The 27,670-nt window shown below is 32.1% G+C and overlaps 2 protein-coding genes across 2 annotated transcripts; one reads left to right on the top strand and one right to left on the bottom strand.

The window, feature by feature from the left end:
• Positions 1 to 1,546: 1,546 nt before the first annotated feature.
• LOC106663323 (epidermal growth factor receptor substrate 15-like 1) lies at positions 1,547 to 18,103 on the bottom strand. Its single transcript, XM_014388073.2, has 18 exons — positions 17,998 to 18,103; positions 12,062 to 12,190; positions 10,655 to 10,798; positions 10,269 to 10,424; positions 8,775 to 8,885; positions 8,014 to 8,172; positions 7,778 to 7,935; positions 7,537 to 7,687; positions 7,187 to 7,333; positions 7,042 to 7,131; positions 6,768 to 6,965; positions 5,391 to 5,561; positions 5,216 to 5,306; positions 5,094 to 5,149; positions 4,246 to 4,300; positions 4,098 to 4,171; positions 3,745 to 3,915; positions 1,547 to 2,230 (listed from the first exon to the last, which is right to left on the bottom strand). Exons 1-18 carry the CDS (start codon positions 18,022 to 18,024, stop codon positions 1,904 to 1,906), a joined length of 2,415 nt encoding a protein of 804 aa, XP_014243559.1. The 5' UTR covers positions 18,025 to 18,103; the 3' UTR covers positions 1,547 to 1,903.
• A 4,197-nt stretch (positions 18,104 to 22,300) lies between these two features.
• Positions 22,301 to 26,644, top strand: LOC106663402. The gene is made up of 4 exons (XM_014388223.2): positions 22,301 to 22,455; positions 24,157 to 24,306; positions 24,371 to 24,524; positions 26,457 to 26,644. Exons 1-4 carry the CDS (start codon positions 22,410 to 22,412, stop codon positions 26,596 to 26,598), a joined length of 492 nt encoding a protein of 163 aa, XP_014243709.1. The 5' UTR covers positions 22,301 to 22,409; the 3' UTR covers positions 26,599 to 26,644.
• Positions 26,645 to 27,670: the final 1,026 nt, after the last annotated feature.

Below are 27,670 nucleotides of genomic sequence, written 5' to 3'. Positions count from 1 at the left end.
AGACCAGTGAAATATATATTAACCATGGTAATTTTTAAAATATAAATTAAAAAAAGAATTCAAATAAATATGCACTAATGTTGCATTATTTTCTGTGAACTTTTCTATATTCCTATTTTTGGTAATATTTTGGTCAATTTTCACAACTTAAACACTTGTAAATTTATTAAATCTACAATAAACAACTAATTTTATTTCAATTACTTTACCTTCTATCTATTCTCAGCCTTAATGACCCCGAATCCAAATCATTGAGTAGCTTTAAAAATTATATATAACATTTGCATGTTAGGTGTATGCTCAGTTCAATTTCAATTTATTTTTTTAAGATCAAACTATTCCCATTTTCGATGAAATGTATTCATCAGCATAATATAATTCAATAATTAAGATAAAAATGATTAATAAGTGTAAAATTTTTACACTTGCCAACATAAATGCTCGAACAACTAATTAGTTTATTAAAATATATAGTAAATTTTAAATATTGTCAATTTTTCAAAAACCTGTTTTATTAAAGCTTCTTATACTTGTGTTTAATGCATTTTGCAATAGTAGACTTACACAATTAATTATGTGGGTGAATTTCTTCTTGTGAAAATATTTTATTATTAATTTTTTTTTAAATAAATTAAACTAATTTTCTCTAAAATGTATGTTATACAAATTGTGATGTATTTAACTACAAAAAGAGAATAACCCTTGTTTACAACAATAACAACGTGCTTACACATTTAATAATGATTGTATTTTTTATAAATTAACAAGGCAATACTAATAGAGGAATGACGTCACTGGTAATTGTTACTATATATTACGCCAATTATTTACATATTTACAATGCATTGCGCAATTTGATGGTGATTGCAATATACTAACTAGTTAAACTTAATTAATATGAGCAAAAATCCATAATTGCTAATTTAGCAATTTCCAATTTTTTGCTTCTTTTATATACATTTAAGTTTCTGTTAAAACACAGCATTCATAATCAAAGTTATAAACATTTTTTTTTTCTTTTTTTTTTTTTGTAACAACTGCATTGAATTTTTTATTAAAATGCAGTGAAATTATCTGCTATATATTATAATTTGAAACAAAGATAAAAAGACCTTGATACATTTGGTTAACTTGCATCATAATTATTATGACAAAAGTTATGACAAACTCGTAAGTTAAATATATTTTAAAGAATAATGTTTATGATAAAATATAGTGATATTGCAAATTGGCATACAATTATATATTTGGTTGAAATATACTAACATTCTAGAAATACTAAACCATATTGTCTTCAGTATTCATTCTCTCATAAAAATAAGATTCCAAAAGAAATGTTACCCACATAATATGTAATATTTACATGTTTATGTGTTCAGTTCTATAAGCCGCTTTACTAAAAACTGGTTTTTAGGGTTATTTAAATTTAATATATACATGTTTTTGTTTTATATATATATTTTTTTTTTTTCATAGGGAACACAACTGCTTTTATTTTTACAAAAGTTATTTCAAAAATTAGTTTTATTCAATACTGTAGTTTTTATTTTTTATTATTTTTTTAATAACTTTTATTTAAAGGCAATTAACACACCAAATGTCTTAAATATAATAAATATTGTATACAATTACATTACATACTCATTATGCGGTGTGCAGTTGTGTATGTAAATTTAATACTGTGCGCAACTTTTATTTTTTCATTTACTTTTCATACAATAGAAACGTTATGTAAACATATTTATATATTATATTATATTTGTGTACCTTTTCAATTGTTGGGAAGCACAATGTGTGCCTTCATAGTTGAATTACCATGAAATTAAATAATTATGTCTGAAAAACATAAAAAAAAAACTAATGTGGATGAAGAAAAGAATAAATAAGAAACAAGAAATATAAATCATGTCAGCAGACTAGGAAGGCTATCACATTTTGTTTCTTTAACTAGGTTGGAATGGGAATCTACATTAGCATTGTTAGCAATTTGATTATCGTTTAGCAGTTCTTCACAGCTTTTGAATTTCCCATTTAAGGGGTTCTTTTGATCCTTCGAAGGTGCAAATGGATCATTTTTGGTAAACGCAAAATTGTCACACTTGGCTATGTCAAATAGATTATCATTCTCAAACGGGTCCCCAGTAACCTCATATCTGTAATCTTTGAATGGATCCTCCTTGAAGTCCAACGTGAGGTCTGAGTTATTGTTATCCTGTATAATCATAGTAAACTAAAAATAAAAAGGGTTTGGGAATAAAAATAATAAACTAAGGCTGTTAAAATTATGTAAGCAAATAAAACAGGGGAAAACAAAAGAAAGGAGAGGGATGAGGAAAAAAGAATGTTAGTAAGTTAGAATTATTATGTCGCAAATAGTGAAAAGTATACAGAAATTTGTTTAAACACTGACCTTTTTTTTTTAAATTAATGTTAAAGATTAATCAACTGTTTTCTTTTTGTTTGTTTATATCAACACAGCATTAACTATTTCTTTTAGAGGGTCTATTAACACACACAGGGTGGTTAGTCTCATTTGAGACCCAAATTCACTTTTCGGACAGTTCATTTTCTATGGGCTATTATTTCTCCCCAGCTTTGTGGATACCCAATTTGAAGCAATTTTTAGTTTCAGTATGAAAATAGCTTTCAAACGTAGGCCTTTTCTGTATATAGACCCTTTGTCAACTGAGAAAACTGGCATAGATTTTTTTTTTTTTTTTACTTTTTAAACATTAAGTTAAAATATTGTAGCAAAAGTAGCTAAAGGTAAAAAGGTAAGAGGAAGGTAAGGTAAAAAAGTAAGGACATGATTCTACTGCCCAAGTTGTAGCAATGCATACAGAAAAATTGGACTGTGACTTCAACTCAACTGAAAAAATTTGTAATATTTTTATGTAAATGTATAATTTTTATAAATCAAATATGTATGTGTAAATAATAATTTGTATCAATATTTTTTAAAATAATTTATATTAATTAGTTTGTAAATAGTTTTAGTAAATACTAGTTCGTAAACAGTTCAAATTAATTTTATAAAAATATTTCAAATATATTCATAGAAAATTATTAATTTTAATTTTTTTTTAAATGAAATTTCAACCTTACTACCTCAAAAAATAACAATTAAAAAAATTGTCAAAATAGCCGCATTATAAAAGAAAATTAAAAATAAAAACAAATTAAAAAAAAAATAAATAAATAAATGAAAAATTCATATTAGACCCACTTGGAAATGATAATTTAGAGGAAAGATAAAATTTATTTAAAAAAATTTTTTTTTAAATTATTAAGAGGTCATTTATACAAAAAATTAATAAACAAAAATAATAAAATAAAAATTGCCACCCCCGAACAGTTGGCAGCATTTCAGGCTCCCGCATTCAACATGTTAAAATCTCATCAATCAAAAACAGAACAAAAAATTTAAAAAAGAAAATTATTTAAAAAAAAGGTGTTAAAAGAATTTAGAACTCAAGTTTAAAAAGTGTACAAAATCAAAACAATAAAAAAAAACTACTTGCATCTTGAAATTTGTCTTTGCTTATTAAATGGTGATTTTTGTATAAGTCACCTATAAATAATGTTAAGTAAATCATAATTATAATTACTTGATTCATTTAAATCCTTCTCAACTGCTTGGTCATGATATAAAATATGTAATAAACTCTTGATATTTTGAACTAAATTTCTGTATACTTTTATAATTGTTAACATCAAAAACGATAATTAACCCAAGGACCTGACCTTGTTATTGAAATTCGAGAAGTCAGCAAATGAGTCGTTTCCAGGTGTTGCTGTGATGTGTGCTGGTGGTGCTGAAGGCCTAGGTGGAGCTGGTCTAGGAGGAGGTTGTTTATTCTTTGGTGGCAAAGCTGGAGCTGCAAATGGTTCGCATCCAAAGGCATCTTGATTTGTCTGCCATGCAAACAAATAAGAGTTAGTTATAAAAAGCTTTGTGAAGTGTTCAGTGGAGTTTATTCAATTGTGAAGTTTGATTTTCCCTCATCATATGTCAATCTCACTGATCGATATGATAAAGGAGGATCAAACTTATAACTAAAACAATTTTAATAAAATACATCATTGGCCCAACTTACATCCTCCGTATTTTTTACTGTGGAATGTGGAGCAGTACTGCCTCCAAAAGGATCAAAAGGGTCATTTTTGGTACCTGAAATTTTTTTTATGAGTGTATTATTTTTCATTTAGAAATGAATAATTGTTAACTGGTCTAATTCAAATCACCTGTACTCATCACAGAAGAGCCAAAAGAACTGAATGGATCATTTCCAAATGACATCTGAAACATAAATCAAATAACTAAATCTGCAAATCTTCAATGAAATTGATTCATGATATTGATGAACACAGTGAGCTTCCATAATTTCACAGTTTACTATGTACTCACAAATATAGTACAGGTTTTGATAGAATTATATTGAACTGCAATCACACTGTCAACTTCCTTTTAAATGATAGTTACATTTAGAAATACTGGTAGGTCGGTCATGGATAAATTATTTGTAATCACAGTTGGGCTTTTTCAAACTATAGCTGTGGGCCGCGGTAGCCGAGTGTTCGTGGGTATCAGACTCTCAGCTAGTAGATCATGGGTTCAATTCCCACTATCACCTCTGGATTTTTCTGATGCATGAGGGGGCAGTGACAAAGTTGGCATGGCACTCATCAATAGAACGTCCGGCAGGATTGGGTCTCAAGAGACCCTAAATTCAATCCTGACCCCTTTCAAAAATTAGTTTCTTCAATAGACAAACACTGGCACACTGGGGTCTCAATTTACACGTGTTGTGAGCTCCCAAAATGGAACCAGGAAGGAATACAATAAGCTGTAAAGGTGCAGTGTTCAGGGGAACTCCTCCAGTTCCTGGTATCCATAATCAATTAAAAAAAAGGTTTATTTTAATTTTGTTATAACATTAACTGAATCGGGAAGTATCAAATGCTAATAGAAAAAAGTTATGCACTTTCCATTTGCAAAAAATATATATATACATTTTTATTGCTATTTTTATTACATGAGAAAAAGTATTGCATGTAACATTATAGCTAAATAATAATGGCAAAATAATCACCTTTGATGGTTGATCAGGAAATGTGGCTTGGAAGGAGTTGTTTGATGTGAATGGATCTAAAAATAATATTTTTATCATGATTTTTTCCAATAATTTATTTAAAAAATAAAAAATATATGTACCGTCTTTAAATGCAGATTCTGAAAATGAGTCTGTCCGAGTGCCATTTGTTAAACTGGCAGTAGTTTGGGATACCGGTTTGATTTCTTCAGTCTGAAAATTGATTTTAAAAAAAATACATTTACAAATAAGATTCTTTAAGTTTAATTCATATTTTGTAATATGTAATTTATTTACCTCGCTTGGATTAATCAGTCTAGTGTAAGCAGGATACCTAAAATCAGGTTCCAATTCTAAATACCTATTAGGAACAGAAATATCTGATGTCTCTAATGCTTTTTCTAATACGTCTATCGCCTCTTTTAACTGTTTTTGGAATTCAATTATGTCAGTCATTTTTGTTTTAGCCTGAAAATTATGAAACATTATTAACAAAGGCTAATTATGATTTAACATATTTTATTAAAAAAAAAAAAAAAAAAAGGCGGTGGTGGCCACATTGGTTGACATTGGCACAATACTCATCACTCTAAGCTAAAGGTCCCGGTGAAATTTGGAAAGCAATCCAATGACTAAAAACTAATAAAGCTCCGGGAAAGTATGGAATAATCAGCAAATTTAAAAAAAAAAAAAAAGGAAGAAAAAAAGAAATATCCATTAAACAAAGGAAAAGAAGATAAAGGGAGTCGGCAAAAATTACAGAGGGATTTCATTTTTAAATGTTGCATACAAAATCCCACCCTCAAACATCCTAATCACCTTAAAATATATACTTAAGAGATCCAAACCCGACTACTTACAAGCAGGCTTTTTTTATATCTTATTTATGTATTTATTTATTTATTAAAAAAAAAAAAAAAAAAAAAAAAAAAAACCTACGAGGGTTCATATAACCTCGTACTTGAAATAACCCCAAATAAATTACAATAGAAAGTATTGTTTTGGAATATGAATAGTTATTGATCCATCTAAATAAAATTGACCATCATCGCCTAAAAGGAAAATAAAAATAAAATAAAATTTCTGGTTTTCACACTTGGTAATAAATAAACTATACAACTGCATTTTTAAGCTACATCCATTTCAAAAGATAAGGGATTCACTAAACAACTTGCCCTTGTGTTCACTTTTTAACATTTTATTTTATTAATTCAATCAACACAGTTATAACTAAATATTTTCCCGTGCAGGTGTCCTGTTTGTAGAGAAAGGTTGCTCAGTGTATCACGTTCGATCAAAGAGTGAGAGATCCTTTACAGAGAGAGAGAGAAAGAGAGGGTGAGAGAGTAGGCATGACCCCCTCACATAATGATGGTACTTGGACGGGCGGCCAATAGTGGATCCCCTGTTCTGGTTCTTAAATGAAATAAGGGGGAATTTCCTCACATATATAATCATATATACTGTGTGTACTTGTAGATGTATATGTGTGTTATGTATGTATAGTAAAATATATATATATGTGTTATTTGTAATGTGAAATTAGTAAATAATTAAAATTATGGTGTCTGTGATTAATGATAAGGCCGATGGCAGAACTCCATCGGCAAGAACAGTGACTTCACGGTTACAGGGGAAAACAAAAACAACACTATTTAGGAGAAAAAAAAATACCTGGCTTATTGTTAATTGTGACTTTTGTAGTTGAGCTGACAATGAATCTAACTTTGAATTTAGATCAGTTTGTAAATTGCTTAACCTAATTTCCTCAGCTTTTAGATTTTCTAATTCTTTCTTTTTGCTTGTTAGTTCTTCCTCTTGTTGTTTCACGAGAACTTCCTGCTCTTCTGCATCCTTTTTCAATTTCTCAACCTGATTACAATTTAAAAAATAATAATAAATACGATTAATATTAAAAATAAATAATAATAATGGCTTAGGAAATTACCTGATTCTTCAAATCATTTAACCTCCTCCCTGCCTCACCTTTTTGATTATCTAATTGCTTGAGGGTTGCTGCCAACGTATCTAACTCTCCCTAGAAATGTTCAGGAATGAATTCCCCGTTTTTTTACACTGATATTATTTCATACCTGTAATGACACGGCTTCACCAGATTTAATTTTGATTTCTGATTCCTTCATCATTATTTCCCTCTCTAAATTATATCGTTCTTTCACAAGTTCCTCAATATCTTGAGATATCATATCTAATTCAGGATTAGAAGGGACAACAGATTCCTAGTAAAGGGAAGGTAGGACAAACCATTAGTTTCATTATAACTTGACTTTTGTCTCGTTATTTATACTATGTGAACCAATCATGACGAGGAGAGAAAAAAATTTACAAAAGCTATTTATGCAATAAATTGAGAAAAATCATTAAATTAAAGTAATCACTACTGATTAATATGAAGTGCATAATTCAGCAACAAAATACTTACACTCGGAGTCTGCCTCATCGAAGGAGGTATCATATCAGGGCTAAGTGATGATGGTGGATCGATTCCCTTCAATTTTTTATTAATAAGCCACATTGCTAGTGCAAACTGCTCACTATTCAGTTTACCAGATTGCTTCATATCACACAAACCCCTATATATAAAAAATAAATAAATACAGTTATTTGTTTTTAAATTACAAAAAATGAATATATACCGCATTGTTAATATTACTGTTATTTACCAAATATCAGCAAGAACACTTTGTGGGATGCCAGATTTAAGGAAGACATCTTTAATTTCATTTCCAGAAACAAAACCATCTTTATCGACATCAGTGAGAAAAAATAAATTGTCATATTTAGCCTTTTCTTCCCTGCTGACTACCCATGTAGACCCACCCTTTGAAAAAAAATAAAAAATAAAATACCGTGAATTGTCATTACATTAAAAAAAAATCTATTTAATAAATCGACTTACATTAACCATCGGCGTTTGAGTGACAACAGGTGCGATAGGAGTTGCCTGTGGTACCATTGCTGGAACTGAGTTGTTTAATTTCTCAGGAGGCAATAATTCAGGTGGTAAGCTATTTGGTATTGTATAGTTTTCTAAAGCTTTGTACACTAAATGCATCGCCTAAAAACAAATAAATATTCAATCCTAATAATGTAAGGAGAGGATCAATTTATATTACAATATTAAATTATATATATTTTTTATCATATTGTTGTGAAATACATTTCTCTTGAAGGTAAATTTTCTTTCTCAAAAATACTTTTATTTGAAGGTATCAAAGACAGCACGTCAAAGAAATTTCTTTGCTTATCTTTTTGGCCTTTTGCTGCCTTATTTTCTTCTTTTTTTGTTTTTTTATTAACATATATGTAGTAATATATGTGTAAATATGTATGTATTTGGATATAATTTTATAAATAATTGTTAATTAACAGTAAATATGGAAATAATTAGTGAATTTGTAAATAATTTTAATTTTTTTACTGATGTTCAGATTTTATTATTTATTTTAATAATATGCATCATATAGTGGTCAAGAATATAAGCAGAGAAACGCATTTTAGCATCCAAAATCAATCCCGAAAAGGTTAAGAGACCAGCTGTTCTTAAAGCACATTATGTCAACGAAAAATTTGAATAGCAAGTTGAAACATAAAACAGCTCATAAAAGTGTAGATTAAAGTATAAAAAAAACCTAAATATTAAATTGCCAGAGTACTTACCACCGTAAACTCATGTCTATCTAAACTACCATCTTTATCCATATCAGCAAGATCCCAAATTTTTCCTAAAGTTCGAATTGGTAATTTGGAGTCACTTAAAAGGCCTTTTACCTGGAATAAATTAAATCAAACTAATTACGATCATAAGCATAAAAATTTATCAGCTAAATTATTACCAAGAAAAACCGTTCATTTATTGAACAACAATTATATATACATAAATTTATAAACTTTTGCAGTTTCCAAAACAAAAACAACTACTTACACACCAAAGATGGTGAAATGCCAAAACAGGTCTGAAAGACCAACCCAGCTAGGATAGGCAGACCAAAATGATCGGTTATGACCAAATTACACATTTTTGTTATTATGAGAGCCCAGATTTGTATGCATTTGCATATTCTTTTTGCTAACACTTATGAACATGGTGATCAGATCTCAACCTTTGTGGTATGGTTCAAATTTTATTCAGTATAATTTTGCACATTTGAGGAATATTACAAATTTGAAACGTTTTTGATTACTTTAAAAATTAAAAATAAATTAGGCAAGAACATGAGAGGAAAAACCAAGAGCATAAAATTTGATTTGGATTTTAGTTAATTCAGGAGTAAAAACAAACTTCTAGGTGCAGTTTTCTGCCTTTTCTGAAAAATTACTTTTTCTGAAAAAGTCTGGTTGTGGAAAAGAGGGCCTCATTTGAAACATAAAAATAGTCAGTCTCAGTCCTCTTCCATACATTCAACCTAGTAAACCAAAAAAAGGGCCAAAAGCGACAACTTAACTTCTACTAAAATAGCAGGTTGGATTTTTCCTTTCAATATAAAACAGAAATTAGTAAAATCCCTTGCAATGCAGGAATCCTAATATAATAGAAATTTAAAAAAATCCTTTGCAAAAATTCCAGATTGACTGAACTGGAGAAAATTAATGAAATCTTAAATTTAAAAAATGAAGTTATGCAGGGAGTAAATGACCCAGTTATTCCAAGTTCCTACAAGTATGGTCCTATCACCTCTGTCAAAGCTGAAAAATCTTTTTCAAGGTACAAAAATATTTTTTGAGTGATACAGCACTGTATTTTTACAGAAACTAGCTTTGAAATGTATCTCATTGTCAATTTTAATTCAATTTAATTATGAACGTAAGTTTTTTGTATAATATTTAATTTTTTTTTTTTTAATTCTTCTGTCCTATTTTCTTTCAAAATGAATAAGTACTAGATCAAAGAGAAAAACTATGTCTAGGTTAAAAAAAAATTAGTTAATAGTTAGTTGGGTATTTCTCTGTCCCTGCTACATGCTGCGTGTATTTTAAAGTTAGTGCACATTTGAGGTTTTATTAGTGTACATTATGACGTATTTAAGGATTTTTATTGCATATAAATCCAGCTCTAGTTATTACGTTAACATTTTACCCCATCCAAAATACAACCATATTTATTATTTTGAATTAGTCTTTTTAAATGTAACATTATACAATCATTTAACGTACTTTGCTTCCAGGTATGACTCCATTCAAAGGATGAAGTGAATTAAAAAGTGTTTCATACTTCAGCCTCTCTGCTGGTGTCATTTTCCAGTCATTAACAGCAGCTGGAACTGAGTTTATTGTCGGCTGAGATGGAGGTCTAGGAGGTGCCATTCCCACCTAAAATCCATGACAAGTTTACATTAAACGAAACATAAAAATAATTTAGTGATCAGAAAGTTTGACACAGCCAACATATCACAATCTCACATCTTAATATTACCGTAAATTTGGTAATAGATGAGAACATACAAATACAACATAATCTACTTGTGATGAAGATGACAATCTTAGTATGGAATTAGTATGAAATGTATATGAATTTACAGTACAAAAATACTATAACCTACCAACTTTGGTGGTGGTACATCCATCATCAAATTAGCAATTGAAACTTCATGACCTAACTGTGCCAATGAGACTAGTTTTAAGGCAGTAAAAAAACCAGACTTAGTAAGAAAACCCTTGGCGTTTGGATCAGAGAGATCCCATATCTAAAAAAAAAATGTATTTTTATATTATTTAGTCTATAGTAAACCAATTACCTTTTTGTTCAGTAAAAAAAAACTCATACTAAGGGCAGCAGAATATTCTAATTAAATTTCATTACATCTACACAGTGATCTTTTCTATACTAGTACAACCCATAAAAAAGTACAGATTTATTATTAATGCCCAGGATACAAAAGGAGAAAGTTTAAATAAAGTGTTTAACCCCATCACAATTTTATGTTGAAGTGATTAATTTAAAAGCCCTTATGAATTGTTAATCTCAAACAATTGATATGAAGAAACTGAGCAAATTAATTAATAAATAGTTATTGGTCTGTTTTGCTTAAAAATAAAATATTTATTACAAATTTTTCAAGAGGTGTTAATCTGTAGGTGTGGTTTGTATAGAGAACAATTACAAAATAATTCTTATATCAAGAAGCAGTGGTCAAATCTGATAGATTTTTTTTTTTAAATTCACTCATAGATTTCCTTGAAGAAGTAAATAAGTTAAACCTGTTTAAACTAGAGAACAGCCTAAAACATTACCACATACACCAGACTTTTGTTGAGCATAGAAACAGATTGAAGAAGAAAAAAGTTTTTATTTAGATTATATACATTACAATAAAAATTTTATAGTTTAGAAAATTAATTATAAATAAATATAGACATTCATGATCTTGCCAGGTAACCAGAAAAGTTCATGTGGTTTTGCATTCGTTATTGTTTTAATACCATTGATCAACATTTCTATTTTCATAGGAGGAGTAGGTGTTTACATCATGTAATACCAAAAAGGATAATGCGTCAAGTCAATTCATCAAGAAAAAGTATCTTCAATAGTTCACATAAATTTTATTTATTTATTTATTTATTTTTTCCTCATGGCTTCCAAACCCATAATTTGTAAGTGCTTATTAAGCACACATAAATCATGGGTTTTAAAGACATGAGAAAGAAAATATTTTATATTTTACAGTGAACTGTTCAAGACTTTTTTTTTAGAGCTGATGCATTATCCTCTCAGTATTATGTTATGTAAACACCTATTCCTCTGATGTAAATATAGAAATGTTATTAAATGGCATTAAAACAATAACAAATGAAAAACTGCGTGAACTTTTGAGGTTAGTTGAGAGAGTACTAAGAGATTAGTTAATTTTAATAATATATGCAGCATTACAATTAATTACCTAATTAAAATTAAATTAATTGATTAAATTGTCAATCTTATAGAATGTAATGACATAATAAATACTTACAGTACTTAAAAGTGAATCTGGCAATTCTGATTTCTTTAAAAATTTTGCAGCTTCTACAGCTGGTACAGTTCCTTGTCTTTCAACAGAGGCAAAATATACTTCGTACAAACCAGCGTGACTCCCTGCGACCTAGATGGAAAAATTAAAAAAAACAAAAACAGATTAGATTTTTTTAAAATTTTATTAGCCACGGCTTTGTCTTTTATTAGATCATTACAATTGTTTAAGTGCCAATATATCAAGGGGAAAACACGACATAAAAACACCAAAAGATAATGGAAACAGTTGATTAATGCAAATCTCTAATTTAGTATTTAGAAAACTCATGCTATACTAAAAGGATATTAAATTACACTTTAAAAATTATTCAATGAATTTACTTTACAATGACAAAGGAAAAAATAATAATTCCTGTCATACTGGAGGGCTTAATGTCCAACTTTTTGGGTGTCGTGGACAATGGGTCAACATTTTTAATACTGTTATGAATTAAATTTTTTTAATTTTAAATAAATTAAAAAATTAAATTAAAAATAAAAACACTGTGAAACTGCTAGCATGGCAAATATGAGTTGGACGCCCTAACCATTCGGCCACCACTGTACCCTAAAAATAATAATTAAATAAAACTAAAAATTAAACCAGCGAGGACAATTAAAAAGCAATTTTAAAAATGTTTTCTTTAGTTGAAATAAATGTAATATTGTTAGATCATAAATCAATATTTTAAAAAATATATATGATATTAAGTAGTTTTCTTTAAAAAAAAAATTATTTACTTGGTACTTGAGATAAAAACACAAGGTTTATTAAATTAACTGATAGGTAAACAAGTATATTTTGTAAACGAAAAACCATTTTTCAATAAATAATTTAACTAGAAATTGTTAAAAACTGCACCCTCATGTTATCTTAATTGACAATTTTATTGTAGTTTTTCAATTTTAATAACACACTTGAATCATTTTGTAGGGAAAATTGAGGGGGGATCCAAACATTTCATACCAATGTTCGATTGAAAAATCTTAAATACACAAAATTATATCCATTCGTCATTGTAATGATAAGGGTTATTTTTTAATGATGATCGGAAAAACAAAAAATGACAACGGAAGAATTATACAGTTAATATGCATTTTGGACAACACATGATGCTGAAATTTTGTAGTAAAATTAAGTAGTTATTTTTTTTTCCCGGCTTCAAAAATGGCCAAAAAATAATGAAGAAATAAAATTATCTATTATGTTGTTATTATTATCATTTTAATATGTGAAATATTGAAAAATATTCATTTCAAAATGGTAAAAAAAGGACAAAAAACCAAAATGTGTGACAGGATGTGTGATAGGGGTTAAATTATTATATTAATCACGTTATTATTTATTAAATACTTAATCTATTGCACATTTGTATTTGAATAAATTAAATAAACCAAAGAAGATTGCATAAAAAATTGGGCAAATTAAAATTAGTTATATAGCAATAATCGTTGCATAAAAAGAAAGACAAATTCCCGACTAATATCTGTATTAGAAACACAAATGCACATAAAAAGATATATCCTGTTAATATCATAATAAATAACAACATGCTTAATTTGCATGAATAATAGTAGATATGAATACATAAGCTGCTATGAAAATAAGGAAAGAAACATATAATATATAAATAAAATCAATGATAAAAAAGAAAGCGAACACTCAAAATAAATGAAATTTCTTCCTGTGGTCTGCACAGTGCATGAACCTGTAATTTGGTCACTACCTATCATCCAAATCTACCTATCCTCGCTGTATTAGTCTGTCAGATGCGTTTTGGCATTTCACTATGTTCAGTGAGTCTAGTAGTTTTGATTTTGTCTTCGTTTATGTTTTAAATAACTCAAAGACATAGGCCTCATTCCCACTATGCCGGACCGGCGCCCATCCAAAGGCGTTCGTATTAGACCGGATTTGGCAAGAAAACGGAGACTCAAGTTCTCAGTCGAGGTCAGAACTGAGTGCACGATGAACGACGAAATTGTTGTTGTGGTAGTATTTTAGACGATAAAGTGAAAAGAAAACATTGAGTACATCCTATTTTACGGGAAAGATTTTCACTAAGAACATTTGAAACATTAATGGGTGAACTGAGAAGTGACGAAATAAAGTTCGTCAATTATTTTTGAATGACAGCAGTTTGTATTCACCTAGGGTTTTATCCCACAGTACAGGTCTCTCTTGGACCAGTGAAATTAAAGTTTCTGCATTTGATTCCATGATATTCACGTGCATGCGTATGACCTACAGAATGCGAACGCCAAAACGACCCGACATTCCTGGGTTTCTATACCCCTTCCAAACATGCTGAGCTACTTGCTGAATATGCTACAGCAGTGCAGAGCTTGTTCACATTACGCCAGTCCGGGCATTTTGCCGGCGCTCTGCAGTGATAAAACATCCGACGAAAATGCTGGGCTCGGTATTTTTACCGGATCTGGCTAAATGTGAACAACTTCATATAAAATGTACAGCCACTGGCCCCCCTTCCGGCAGTTTTACCGGCCTGGCATAGTGGGAACGGGGCCATACACCCATGAGCAGAGTTGATCCTAATACTTCCCATAGCCCACCAGCAGGTCCAGTTTTTATGTTGTTTACAATAAATCACTGGCAGCCTCGCGAATCATTAGTTCAGTCTGGGGTAAGATCTTGGTCATATCTGTCCAGCCGTTTTTCAGTTTTTCAACCCCAATGCCATCAGTCTCAATCAAAACCCACTCACTTTTAAATGCATTCTTTCTTATTTACATTCCACTCACTCAGGACGGTAGACGGTATTTCACCATTACATTCTACTCAATATTCCGCCATCAGCCCTCTCCCACTAAACACTTACACTAATAAATACACAAAGAAACACAAGACACAGTAGAAACAGGCTTGTTTCCTCCAAAAAAGGGAACAGAGGACCCAGATACTTGCTGCTATGCTCAAACACAATTCACATATCGGGTGTTATTCCTATACGTTCTCTATATACAGCCAAGGAATGGCACCCTTCAATTAAGTGGGACATCGAGCAACCTTTCTCTACATGCCAGACATAACATATGTACCATTTTTTTGTCTTTATTGTTGAATAAATGTATGTACATATAGTTGTAAGTAAGAATAGATAGACCAGAATGCTTGGTAACGACCAGATTACTCAAAATCTTTTCTTTTTTTTATTGTACAAAAGAGGATATAACTGCATAATATATCATAAAATTGATATAGTCTAATCAATGGTAATTATGACAAATTAATTATATGTATAAACTTATTTAATTTTCATTTACTTTATATATGACAGTTTATGACACATATTCTAGTTATTATTATTTTAATATATACATGCAAATGGGGGTTCTCTTATTTTTTTTTACTAAATTATACATTTATTTTGATGATTTTAAAAAAATGTTTTTAAGTAATCTTGTTGTTCAGTAATTTGTTAAGCCATGAGGAACAGTCAAGAATGAAGTATTTTATAAAAACACATTTTTATTTTATTATTTTTTTTTTTTTTTTGGCCGATATTTTGATCTTTATTCGGGTCATCTTCAGGGCATAAAGTGTGGTGCTATTCTTGTGGTGTGTGTGGTGTCATATTGGTTTTGTGTGAAATTGTTGTGACAATTAGTTTTTAATTTATTTGAGGAAAACACATCCATTACATATTCCAAATCTTGGGTGTGCCGCGGTGGTCTACAGCGGTTTAGGGCCACCAGAAGTCTCCATCAAAGTGAAGGTAGTGAATGGCTCGTAAAACGGCTAGAGACAATTTTATTGGTCTTATCACACTACATAATTATCATTTGATGGCTTCCTTAAGCAACTCCCAACAGTCCGTAATGTAATAGAGAGCTCTAAAAGGCTCCATGAGAATAGCCTAATCTCTAGACGACTCCCATAAAGTTCTCTACAACATAAGAGAATCGTGAAGAAAGGCAACTATTTGCAAATCAGCATCTAGCTTTGACACTTGAACAATGGGTTGTTCTTTCATAGATTATTTGATTTGTGGCAATCAGATGACTGGGACAGTGTATGGAGAACGCTTTTATTCATGTGCCATGGGTGAGTCATAGCGTTTTCAAAGACAGTTATGCTATGGAGTCCATGCCCATACCGACTGATTATCATATAAAATGGATCTTTAACTGCACTAAGGTACTCAAGAAAGTTCTGCAGCTGTGGTCCCATTCACTTCATTTATTGGGGACAACTTTGTTCTAATGCACTATAATGCTCGACCGCATGTAGCTCGAGTTGTCACCCAATAATTGGATAACCACAATGAATTGGCCTGTATGTTCTCCTGACATGAATCCCAAAGAACACTTATAGGACATGATTAACATGGGTTAGACATTGCTCACCGCCTCCAACAAGCGTTGAACAGATTCCAAACGGTCTTGGATTGTGTTTCACAAGACAAAATCCAGTCACTAACTCGATGCATCCGAAACTTAAGCCCCTTTGCGAGGTCAGAAGAGGTAATATACAGTATTAAGAGCTAAACTAGGTAATCATTGTTAGTTAAATTTTAATCTATCACTAGATTTTCCAGTGTTGTGGTGAACTTTCATTTGAACTATTATTAAAATTCACGAATTTTGGATCTCGTTTAATTTGGCTTACAACAAAATAAGTATTAATACAACGATAAAAATATATGTGGTTTGAAATAAACAACAAAAGACGAGTTCCGATTTTTTATATGTATTTTATTTTACTTTTTAACTGAAAATACTTATGCACCCAGTATTTTTCAAATTATTCTTAATTCGTTATTCTAAAATTTGACGGGCGATGTCTGGATTTCGACAACAGACACCTTAACAGCTCAGCTACTGCTGTATCAGTTTTTATATCAACAATAATTTAAACGAAAAATTAAAAAATAATTCGCATTGAGAAAATATTACAAAATCTTTTTGATCTTAACACTTGTAAAGCTTTTCATTCTACATCTTATCACTACAGAAGTAGTTGATAAGAAATTTCAAACAGGCGGGGGGTGTAGTGCTAACTACTAAATAGGTCGTTATTCATTTTGGACAAATGGCACCAAGTGAAATCTTGTCAAGTCTACATTTGAATTACAAAAAAAAAATTGAGACAGTTTCAAGAAATTTAACTGAAAGATGAAAATAATATAATAAAAAATGCATTGACAAACAAGTGGAATAGAGAAAGGTTTAACAATGAAAACACTAATAATAAATTGGTTTGTTTTATATGGATAAATTCTTATGGAAATGGTTTAAATAATTTGTCAAGAAGTCAGGTGGAATTGGTTAATTTTAAGAATACCATCATTAAAGTTAAAATAAGGACGATAATGATATCACGTAAGGCGGAAGAGGCGTTTTGGCGATTGATATGTCAATATTTTATAAATGCTGATCAAACGGGAAAACCGTTTTAAAACGAAATTTCGATGGATACTTTGACTAGACGGTTAGAAAGGGTTTTCCGGTGAGAAAGGCCCTGATTGGAAAGTAAAATAAAACTGTAAAACAAAATCGAGTTTATTCTACCAAAAGGGAGCCGGAAAGTGAGTCGAGACCTGTATTGATAAGAATGAAAAGGCGAAACACGGCCGATTTTTCGATAATTGTAAACAGTGGGAATCTACGACCTGGCTGGTCCTGGGACGTAAGAGGTGACGACCGTCGGAACACGGTTCGCCGACGGAAAGCCGTCCGGAAAATTGTCAGGCGGTCTACGGGAAAAAGGGTTTTCCGTCGGTGGGCTCCGTAGAAGGGCCGTCGGGGGCCTGGAATCGCGCTCCGCTTTCCCGGATGCGGCCCGTCGGTCGAGAGTTTCCGACCCGTTCGGAAACGCGGTCGGTTTTCCAAATTGAAATTTCTAATAAAATCAACGTAATTTCTAATGGTATTCACCTGCGAAGGAGATGGCAAAGCCGCCATTTTCACTATCCCTTGACTGTTCAATCTTCTATTGGATGGATGTGAAATCCGCCCTCGCCAATGGTAACCGAGATCAATAAAGTCTCCGATTTCCGCGAGAAATGCCAAAAATCAGCGCACCCTCTGGCGGAACCAGTCGCACCACATATCCCAACCGCCTTTTTTCAAATATTCGACCAAAAGATTCGGATTGGACTGGCTTCGATATCCAAAGCCTTACCTTTTCTTGACACTACATGTAAAATTTACTCTATGGATCTGCGGCGCCATGGAAGAAATATCGATATAACATAATAACAGGATGAGTCATAAAAAAAAGACCGATTTCATTTTTTTGAAAATAAACCCCCTAGATTGGGGGCGTCGGTGGCCGCTACGGTTAGGCGTTGACATCGCGCTCATCAGTGTTAGGTAAAGGTCCCGGGTTCGAATCCCGCGGCACCTCGAGCTTTGATATAACCGCTGCTCTACAAAAAAAAAACCTAGATTAGATTATATAGGCCTCTTTACGACCTATGAATCGCGACCAGGTCTATTGTCTATCTCCATTTTTTTTATGTAGAGCTCCTCGTTAAGCTTGAGGTTCTTTACCAGACCCCAAAGCTTTTTCCAGTGTTCCCGTGTGTATCCTTCAAGCCCTGGCTTTTTCTCTTCCAGGATTAAGAATGTCAACCTACATAGACCTTCGCACCAACAGAGGATGTGTTCCGCTGTTTCTTCTTGTTGGCAGTATCTGCACAGGCTTGTCTCGCTACCCCGAGTTTGTACCTATGCCTCCAGATTCTGCTGTGTCCAGTTAGCAGTCCAACTATTATTCTAGTCCTAGCACGTCCTAGATTTAGTAGTTCTGCCATTATTTTCGATAAACTTTTTAACTAGATAAACTTTTTCGCATGCCTCTGTCCTAGGCTACATTACCATTGACCGAAGGACTTATTATTAACTCATTGTCTAATGGATCCGCCTTTTGGGCAATTTGGTAAGCCACAAAAGGTTTCAGGGTCAATAGGTGTCCTATTTGAACTTTCCTTGGCCAATTTATCTCTGCCTCTTCATTGCCCCTGCCCTGGCACCCAGACAAGGGTAATTTTTGTTATTTTCCCCATGCCTCATTTGCCTAATGCAGTCCTAAATGACACTGGACTTTACCGTCGACATGGGAATTGCCTTCACTGCCCAGCTGTCTGCTATTCTTCTATTCACAATCCCAAGCCTTTTTATCTCCCTGGCACAGTGTTCAATGGCCAAAGTTTCTGCTTGAAAAACAGTGGCATATTGTCCAAGGTTATACGAATTCTAGTCTTTTTTTTCCATAAATGCAGCTCCTGGCCCCTATTCGGTTTTGGAGCCATCCGTAAACCAGATACGTTCGGCATTAACTGGGATCCCTTTCTCCCAGTCTGCTCTACAAGGTATTTTGAATAGAAATTTTTTGTCAAAACTGAATTAAGGGTACGGCATCACTAGGCACCCCCAAAGTTCTGTCTACCTGAAGCTCCCCTCAAAGCTTTAGTTGCTCCTTGTTATGTGAGTAAGCTATTGGTGCCTGTCCCTACATTAGCCTATTAATTGTGGCTCTGGCCTCTCCCTGGATAAAGATGTGGTAGATTCGGGATAGGTATCCCCAGCTAGTGCCTTGGGTCAGCATTGAAGCATCTGCGGGACAGACCCAATGGAAAGTACTTGGCAATTGGCAAGAGAGCTTGGCCTTTCCCAATCCACATAAATTGTGTACTTCATAACTTGATGAAAGTGAATCGCTCATTAAGAGCAGTATCTGATGAGTTGACCATTGAGCAAGCACGATGCCAATTAGAAATTTGTCAACATCTTTTGAAAAACCTAAATGACCTTCGGTTCATCAAACGAATGCAGTGACAAGTGGATATGTTGGAGAAACCCCACAACCAAGGAACAATGGCTAGACTACAATCAACCTGCTCTACAAGTTGCTAAACACAAGCAATTCGACAAAAAGACAATGCTCTCTGTATTTTAGAATTACAAAGGCATAATTCATTATGAGTTCATTCTAGGTCAAACCATTGATTCAAAACTTTATTGTGTGTAACAATATGAGTTATCATAATCTTAAAACTAGCTTTACTAGAAACATAATATACAAAATTAATATTTAAAAAAAAACTAAAGATGAATGGCAATACTGGTCATCTGGACCATTGGAGAGGTTGTGTTGCTTGATAATATTCAGGAAAAAAGCACAGTTACAAATAGAAAAAAATCATAAAGTATAATATGTAACACCAAATTAAAGAAAAAAAAGAATGGTAATAATAAACAAGATTCTTTTAATAGTTAAAGTATGTGATGAGGAAGTATCTGAATTTGATGCTTTCTTGCAGTATTTTACTGGCTCCTGCCAACCCGATCCATTTAAAATCTGTATCAGCTCCTCAAGATTTAGGGTATTTTTGTTAAATTATTTTAGTGCAAGGCAGACGGCTATAAAATGAAATATATTCTCATCCCAGGTTGCACAATCACCTCCTGGTTGCCAATGTACTTATTGAGGTATAAGTTCTCTCCACGACATTTTATTAACCATCCTACAGAGTTACAATCTAGCCCTTCAGTGCATTCTTTTCAAGATATAGTTTACTGTATAGAAGATGTCTTAGACTGTCTTAGCCTTAGCCTTGCATTTTAAATTCCATAACCATTTATTTTTAATCTTAGACAGGATATCCTTTATGGTAAATAAATAATTTCTTTTCTGTTATGTTCCTCATTAGTGAACTGGGATGATGGATTTAGGGGAGGTTTAGGCATACAGAAAAGAGGCTTTGTAGTTGTGGATTTTCCTTTAGTGGACTGAGATGTTGATCTATAGTAGTGTCAAGAATGGAGGATGCTGGCTCTTTTCAGACCCAACATATACAAAATATAACCTAGCCTAAAACTTACATCTATAATTCATTCTCACAAATAAATACATTGAACTCATTCTGATTAGTAGTCGGTGGAGGACTCAATATTTCTCCATCAACGTACAATAATAATAAGCTAATCTAAAATGGAGTATGTCCACTAATCTAGTTATCTTTAGTACACAGAATACTTCCCATAGAAAGAGAAGGAAAAATACAAAGTTAAATTATTAAACATGAAAAACAGTAGTTGCTATTTCAATTAATTATTCTTTTTATGTAAGGTCTTGGGTGAGAGGAAAAAGTTAATGTCATGAGCGGGATTCAAATCCACGACCTTCAACTAGGTGGTAGATTGAGATGGGGAGTTAGTGTCCGAGAGTACCAATGTCACGATAGCTCAAGTGGTTAGAGCAGCGGTATATTCAGCTGAAGATCGTGGGTTCGAATCCCGCTCATGTCACTAACTTTTTCATCTCAACCAAGACCTTACATAAAAAGAATAATTAATTGAAATAATTAATATGGTCCATTATGACTACTAAACATAAATGGATTAATATAATAGTCACTATGCTAGATCAAAATGTTAGGGATAGGGATAAAAGAGGCGGCCACAAGGCCTACTGCACCTCGACCTGAATAGAACTATTGTGACTCCCTGTTATTTATAACTCATTGCCCAGCTTCAAGTTATTAACCAACCTCCACATCTTTGCCAGCGGCTCCTTAGTGTAGGATCTTGCTTGTGGTTTTTCTTGTCCTAGTTGCAAGAACCTACACTTACCTTATCTTCACAGAAACATAAAATGTGTTCTGCACTCTCCTCCTCTTCCTGGCAGTATCTGCACAGTGTTTCTTCTGTCGGTACTCCTATCCGTTGCATGTGCTTTCTTAGTGGCAATGTCCTGTCAGGAGTCCAACCAGAATCTTGGTTCGGTTACAGTTGCCTTCTAGTAAATTCTTTGTAAGGTTTGCGGATGGTCCTTCTATGAATCTCTTCGCGTGCCTCGCACCTGTGGTATTGTCCACCAGGTTTTGGACTCATTAAGGACCCATTTTAAGATGTATCCAATTTTGTGGCAGGCTGCTAAGTCGCAGTAGGGTTCTGGTCCCAGAGAGCCCATGTTGGCCGATCAAAATGTTAACTCTAGTGTAAACAGTAACTTAAAAATAAAAAATTAAAAAAAGCAATAGTTTAATAACTGAATACTTTCATGCTAACGTAAACTTTTCTTTCTGTAATATGCTCAGATTGAAGACTTTTTTTTCCTTTTCTACCAGAAGTTAAGTCAGTTATGTCAGAATGACGGTTGCAATCAATGATGATCAATCTTTCTAACCATCGATGTCTATGACAACATATCGATGAACGTCCTTCGATAACCGTCTCGGTGTGGTTTGTTTAGGTTTTTGAACTCGGCCTGTTTATGTTTTGCTTCAGTGGATTCAAATAGTTTTACATAGTTTTAGTTTTAATTTTATAAACTCTTGACGATGTCAAAGTTATTTCTGCTCGTTTTCATCGCCCTGAGTCAAAGAGGTGAGACCAGTTTAAACCTGAACACTTGTTGCTCAGACAACCACACAGATGGGCGTGGCTAAACAGTTTTTCTTGAGGATTTCAATATTTCTCTTTACAATTAATTCAACAATTTTTGTCTATCAGTAATAATAAAAATATTATATCTTAACAATTAACACAAGTTTTCTCGCTGTTTACTAGTTTATTTAATTATTGGTCCGCTATTTCTGATTTGAATATTATAACAGTAATGAAAAGTATGAATTCGCTAATGGATTTTTGTTTAGTTTTTATGCTACTCTGAGAGAATGTTCGTAGTGGGTGGTTCAATCCACAATAGAACTATTGGTTTTAGTAGGCAATAGGTCTTTTAATCGTGTGGGACTCTAATGGTAATGGAATTGCATTAGCGCTGGTATTTGGGTTTGTTCTTTCCTATCGTGTGACTGAGGCGTAAAGACGTAGTATCACAGAGGTGTGTTGGTTTACTCCTATCCATGATGATAGCGGTTTAGTGCTACAAGAAGTCTCGATCGCAGAGAGGGTAGTGGTTGACCTCGATGTACAACCGCTAGATACAATTTTATTGCTCTTACCACACTACACAAACATCATTTAACGGCTTCCTTGATAGATAGTCAACTCCAAGCAGGCCAAAATGTAAGGTTGTTCTATAAAAGGCTTCATGAGAATAGCCTGGTCTGTAGATGTCCCAAAAAAGCTACTTTAGGAGAGGCATCGAGCAGAAAGGTGACTATTTGCACGTCGGCATCTCGCTTGGACACTTGAACAATGGGGCTGGTTTTTTTTCTTCTTTTTTTGGGTTGGTACAACCCTATAAGCAGAAATAGTTGCAGTAGGTGTTAATGATAAATTGGAAAATCTATGGGGAATGGTGTGTTGCAGCATTTAACAACCTTATACATGATTTAGCTTCTTTTCTTTTTTTTACAAGGGTTCGCAACATCAGAGGTCATATAAATCCTCAGGGCGCCGGTTTTTGAAAAAAAAAAAAAACAAAAAAAAACATTTGTAAGTATGTCGGGTTTGAATGCAGGGCCACTGGATTCGAACCCAGGACCTTTACCTTTCAGTGATGAGCGCCATGTCAAATGGCAAAAAAGAGGGAAAATTCAAAAGGTGCGGTTGAGATGGGAAGTTAGTGTCTGAGTGGATCGAGGTAACGATAGCTCAAGTGGTAGAGCAGCGGCGTATCTAGCCGAAGATCATGGGTTCGTGTCCCGCTAGTGCCATTGATTTTTTTACCTCAACTAAAAACCTTAATTAATTCTAAATATTGGTGTTACTCGAATTTTTTTACTTGTGCAGTCTTTTATTTTTTTGGTTTTGGACAGCTATACATATATAAGATGTAATATATCCCTTGTTCGTATCATATGTATAATGTTACTTATGTATAATTTAATTGTTTTGACTTATTGCATTTCATTGATGTATTAATGTTGTTTACACTTAAGACTGTTCCCACCTAACTATTGCTAAATTAAGGTCTATGGAACCAAAAGTTGTGTAAATGTGTACCTAAATCTAGATAGGTCAGTCTAATTAAATGCTTAGTCATGTTCATACATCAAATTAAAAATCTCTTTTCTCAAATGCACATTTATATCAATTTTATATATTTTATTTATTATCATACTACTCATACATCTTTAATAACTTTTTAAAATATAATATTAAATTTGTTTCTGTTGACAGTTCAATCGTTTGGAATTGGATCTACATTATATTGCTATCAATGCGTTTCTACACAGCCTGGGTGTAGCCCTTTTAACTGGTTTTGGCACTGGAGCCAAGCATGCCCAGAAGATGGTGACACTTGCGTTAAAGTTATAGAAAGAAAAGGAGGTATGCAATAAAATATCATATTTTCATTACACAACATATGGTAATATTTGTTGTAATTTTGTAGCTTCTGAGGTGGTAACGAGGGATTGTTTGAGTGCCTTGAAAGGTGTTCGAACCGACATACCTGCTGACCACTATGAGGGTTGCAAACCGGCTGCTGTGGATGTAAAGCTGGGAAATTATGTTTTCAGTTCTATAAAAGAACTGGATGTTAAAAAGTAAGTATGCAATAACATTTTACTATTTTATCATTAAATTACAGTTGATTTTTATATTTTAAATTCCATTTTCATTCACATACATTTGTATTATAAACACTTCAATTTGATAATATATCATAATTTTCAAGTTGTCAGATTTGAGCGTATTTAACATTAGATTAGAGATGGAGGTCTCTTTACAACATGCACACCATGGCCAGTATTGGTCTGTTGTGCTTCTCAGTTGTTGTCTAGCTCCTCATTGTTCTTACCATATCCCAAAAAATCCTAAGACTCCTGTGTATATCTTTAAGGCCTGGGCTTTTCTTCTCCCAGGAGTATGAATCTCAGCCTACATAAGTCTTCACTCCAACAGAGGACGTGTTCCTTGCAATATCTGCCCAGGCTTTTTTCGCCACTCTGAGCTTATATGCTTCCATAGTATGCAATGTCCAATTAGCGATCGAATTATTATTCCAGTCTTAACACATCCTAGATTTAGCAGTTCTGCTGTTAGTTTCTGCGATGGTACTTTGATGAACTTTTTCAGGTGCCTCTTTACTGTTAATAGAAAAGCCATATAGTAGTTTCTTTTAGGTAGACAAACTATAATAACTAGATTTTGTTTTTATATTTGTTATATCTTCATTTTTGTTTTATGTTTAAAATAAAATACTTATCATAATTTTGTTAATATTTACATCCTTTTGGTTTAATTTTTGCAAACTCTAAGGCATTAGTTTTTGTTGAGTGTACTCTGAACAGAGTACAACAAAAGTAGCAGTATATTGCTCAATTACTGTTTGTTTATTCTGTAATCAGTTTAGATAACTTTTTTGGATGTATGTAACTTCTGCATCAATTTAACATTATTAAACCAGGCAACCAGAAAAGTTTGTGTGGTTTTTCATTTTTTGTTTTAAAAGTTAATCAACATTTCTATTTACATAGGAGTTTTAGGTGTTTACATTATGTAATACCAAGAAGATAATGCATCACTTCATAAAGAAAAAGTTCCTTAAATAGTTACCTATAAATTAAAAAATATTTTCTTTCTCATGACATCGAAAACCAAATTCGTGCATGCTTGTTGTATGAAATTTATCTTGGTACTTAGGGCAGCCGGTAAAATTTTCACTGCATTTGGTGATGAAACAATAAGTGAGCACACTACCCAAAAGTGGTTAAAAAAATTTGCTTCTGTGTATGAGGGGATTGAAGATGAACCACTGTCTGGAATGACAACAAATTGGGGGAAGATACTGAACTTCATTTGAGTCAAGTATGTCAGGAGGTCACCAGATTGTTCAACATAAGCGATGAAATCAAAGAAGCTAAGCAAATGAGTTCCTCATAACACGACGGTAGCAAGCTTCAGCATCTAAATATTTGCCATTCATCGCTTTCACAACACCCTTTCTACTGGATAGTCAACATGCTACAAAATATGGATCCTGTATGGTAATACGAGGAAGTCGTACCATTGGCTGTCACCAAATGACCAACATTTTCTAACGAAAAGTGATGCTTTGTGGTTGGTGTAGAACTTTTTTTTAAACTTTTTGTACCACTTGTGAGCAGTGCACTCATTGTTTCATCACTGAACACAATGCAAATTTTATGACTACCCAGCTTAAATTCATAGAATAAGCACAGACAAATTATCAGTGTGAAGCCATTAGAAAGAAAATATTTTATAATTTATAGGGAACTGTTCCAGACACTTTTTCTTTATGATCTAATGCATAATCCTTTTGGTATTGGATGATGAAAAACTTAAACCTCCTATGAAAGTAGAAATGTTGATTAACAGTATTAAAACCATATCAAATGATAAAACAAATTAACTTTTCTGGTTAACTAGTATAATATAAAAATTAATTTGAGTTTTCATATTCTGTATTTATTTGCCTAAATACTGGTTGTTAATTTTATTTTTTATTTTTACAGAGACTATTATGATGAGACCACATTTTGCTTCTGTAGTTTTGACAACCGTTGCAATGGTAGCTCTTCATTAAAGGTTAATAAATCCGTCATGTTTTCTTTAACAGCATTATTTATGGTTATACATTTCTTAATACTAAGATAAACGAATATGTATTTGTCATTTCACCCAAATAAAAACATTATTTTTCTAGTTGATAGGTTGTAAGTACATAATGAAATACAAAAATTGGTTGGGTATACAACTAGAAATGTAAAACCTTTTCATAAAAATCAAACTTTAAGACATACGAATGAATCTCATTTGCATACATACACTGAGCTGTTTGGTAAGGATAAGAGTTTAAATAGACTGTAAACTATTGCCGTTCACGGTATTATTTTAAATTTAAATTTTGTTTTGTATATAATCGACAATTTTTTTAAATTATAGATATTAGACTAACTTTTATGAAATCGCTGTTTTGCAATTGTCAGTTTTCAATATATCAAGACTAATCTCCGAACGTTTCACTATATATATCTTTGGAAAATATTTATTAACTTTTTTTTACGTAAAACTATTACTTCCGTCCAATTTGTGATGTAGTTAGTTCATGTTAAATAAGCATTAAAAAAAAATTAGTAATAATTTTTATACATATAACATTAGTAAAATAAAAGAGACTGAAGTAGCAGATATTTCAGTTTTTTAATATTGTTATAATGTTAATTATATAACCAATATTCTTCATTCGTGATGAAATAGCAGTAAAAATTTATTTATTTTTGCAATAAAAAGTGTTAATATTGACTAATGCTATAACACGAAGACTTGGTATATTCTGCCATTGTATATCATACTGTTAAAATAAAATATTTTTAAAAACTTTGTATTTATTTAATGCGTTCTCTATTCTAAATATTTCAAAAAATATGTGTGTTACTTAGTGACCACGTGTTTTAATAAACTACCTCATTCTGGTCCTGGGTTTGAATCCAGCAGCTTGGAACTTGCAAATAAGCTTTAAAAAAAAAAAAAAACACTGATTCCCCAGGGGTTGGTATGACTTCTACTATTGCAAACTGTACAAAATGAATAATAATATTGACTCAATCAAGTAAATTATAAAAAAAATATTATATTATTTCAAAATAAGAGCTCTGAAATTCTTAGAAAAGACCACTAAAACTAATGGAAATGACATGTTGAACAACCACACCTTGAATCTGTCCAA

The sequence above is a fragment of the Cimex lectularius genome, unplaced genomic scaffold, assembly GCF_000648675.2.
Source record: "Cimex lectularius strain Harlan isolate CLEC.00 unplaced genomic scaffold, Clec_2.1 scaffold79, whole genome shotgun sequence".
NCBI classification, from domain to species: domain Eukaryota; kingdom Metazoa; phylum Arthropoda; class Insecta; order Hemiptera; family Cimicidae; genus Cimex; species Cimex lectularius.
This window is presented reverse-complemented; position numbering and strand designations above follow the sequence as displayed.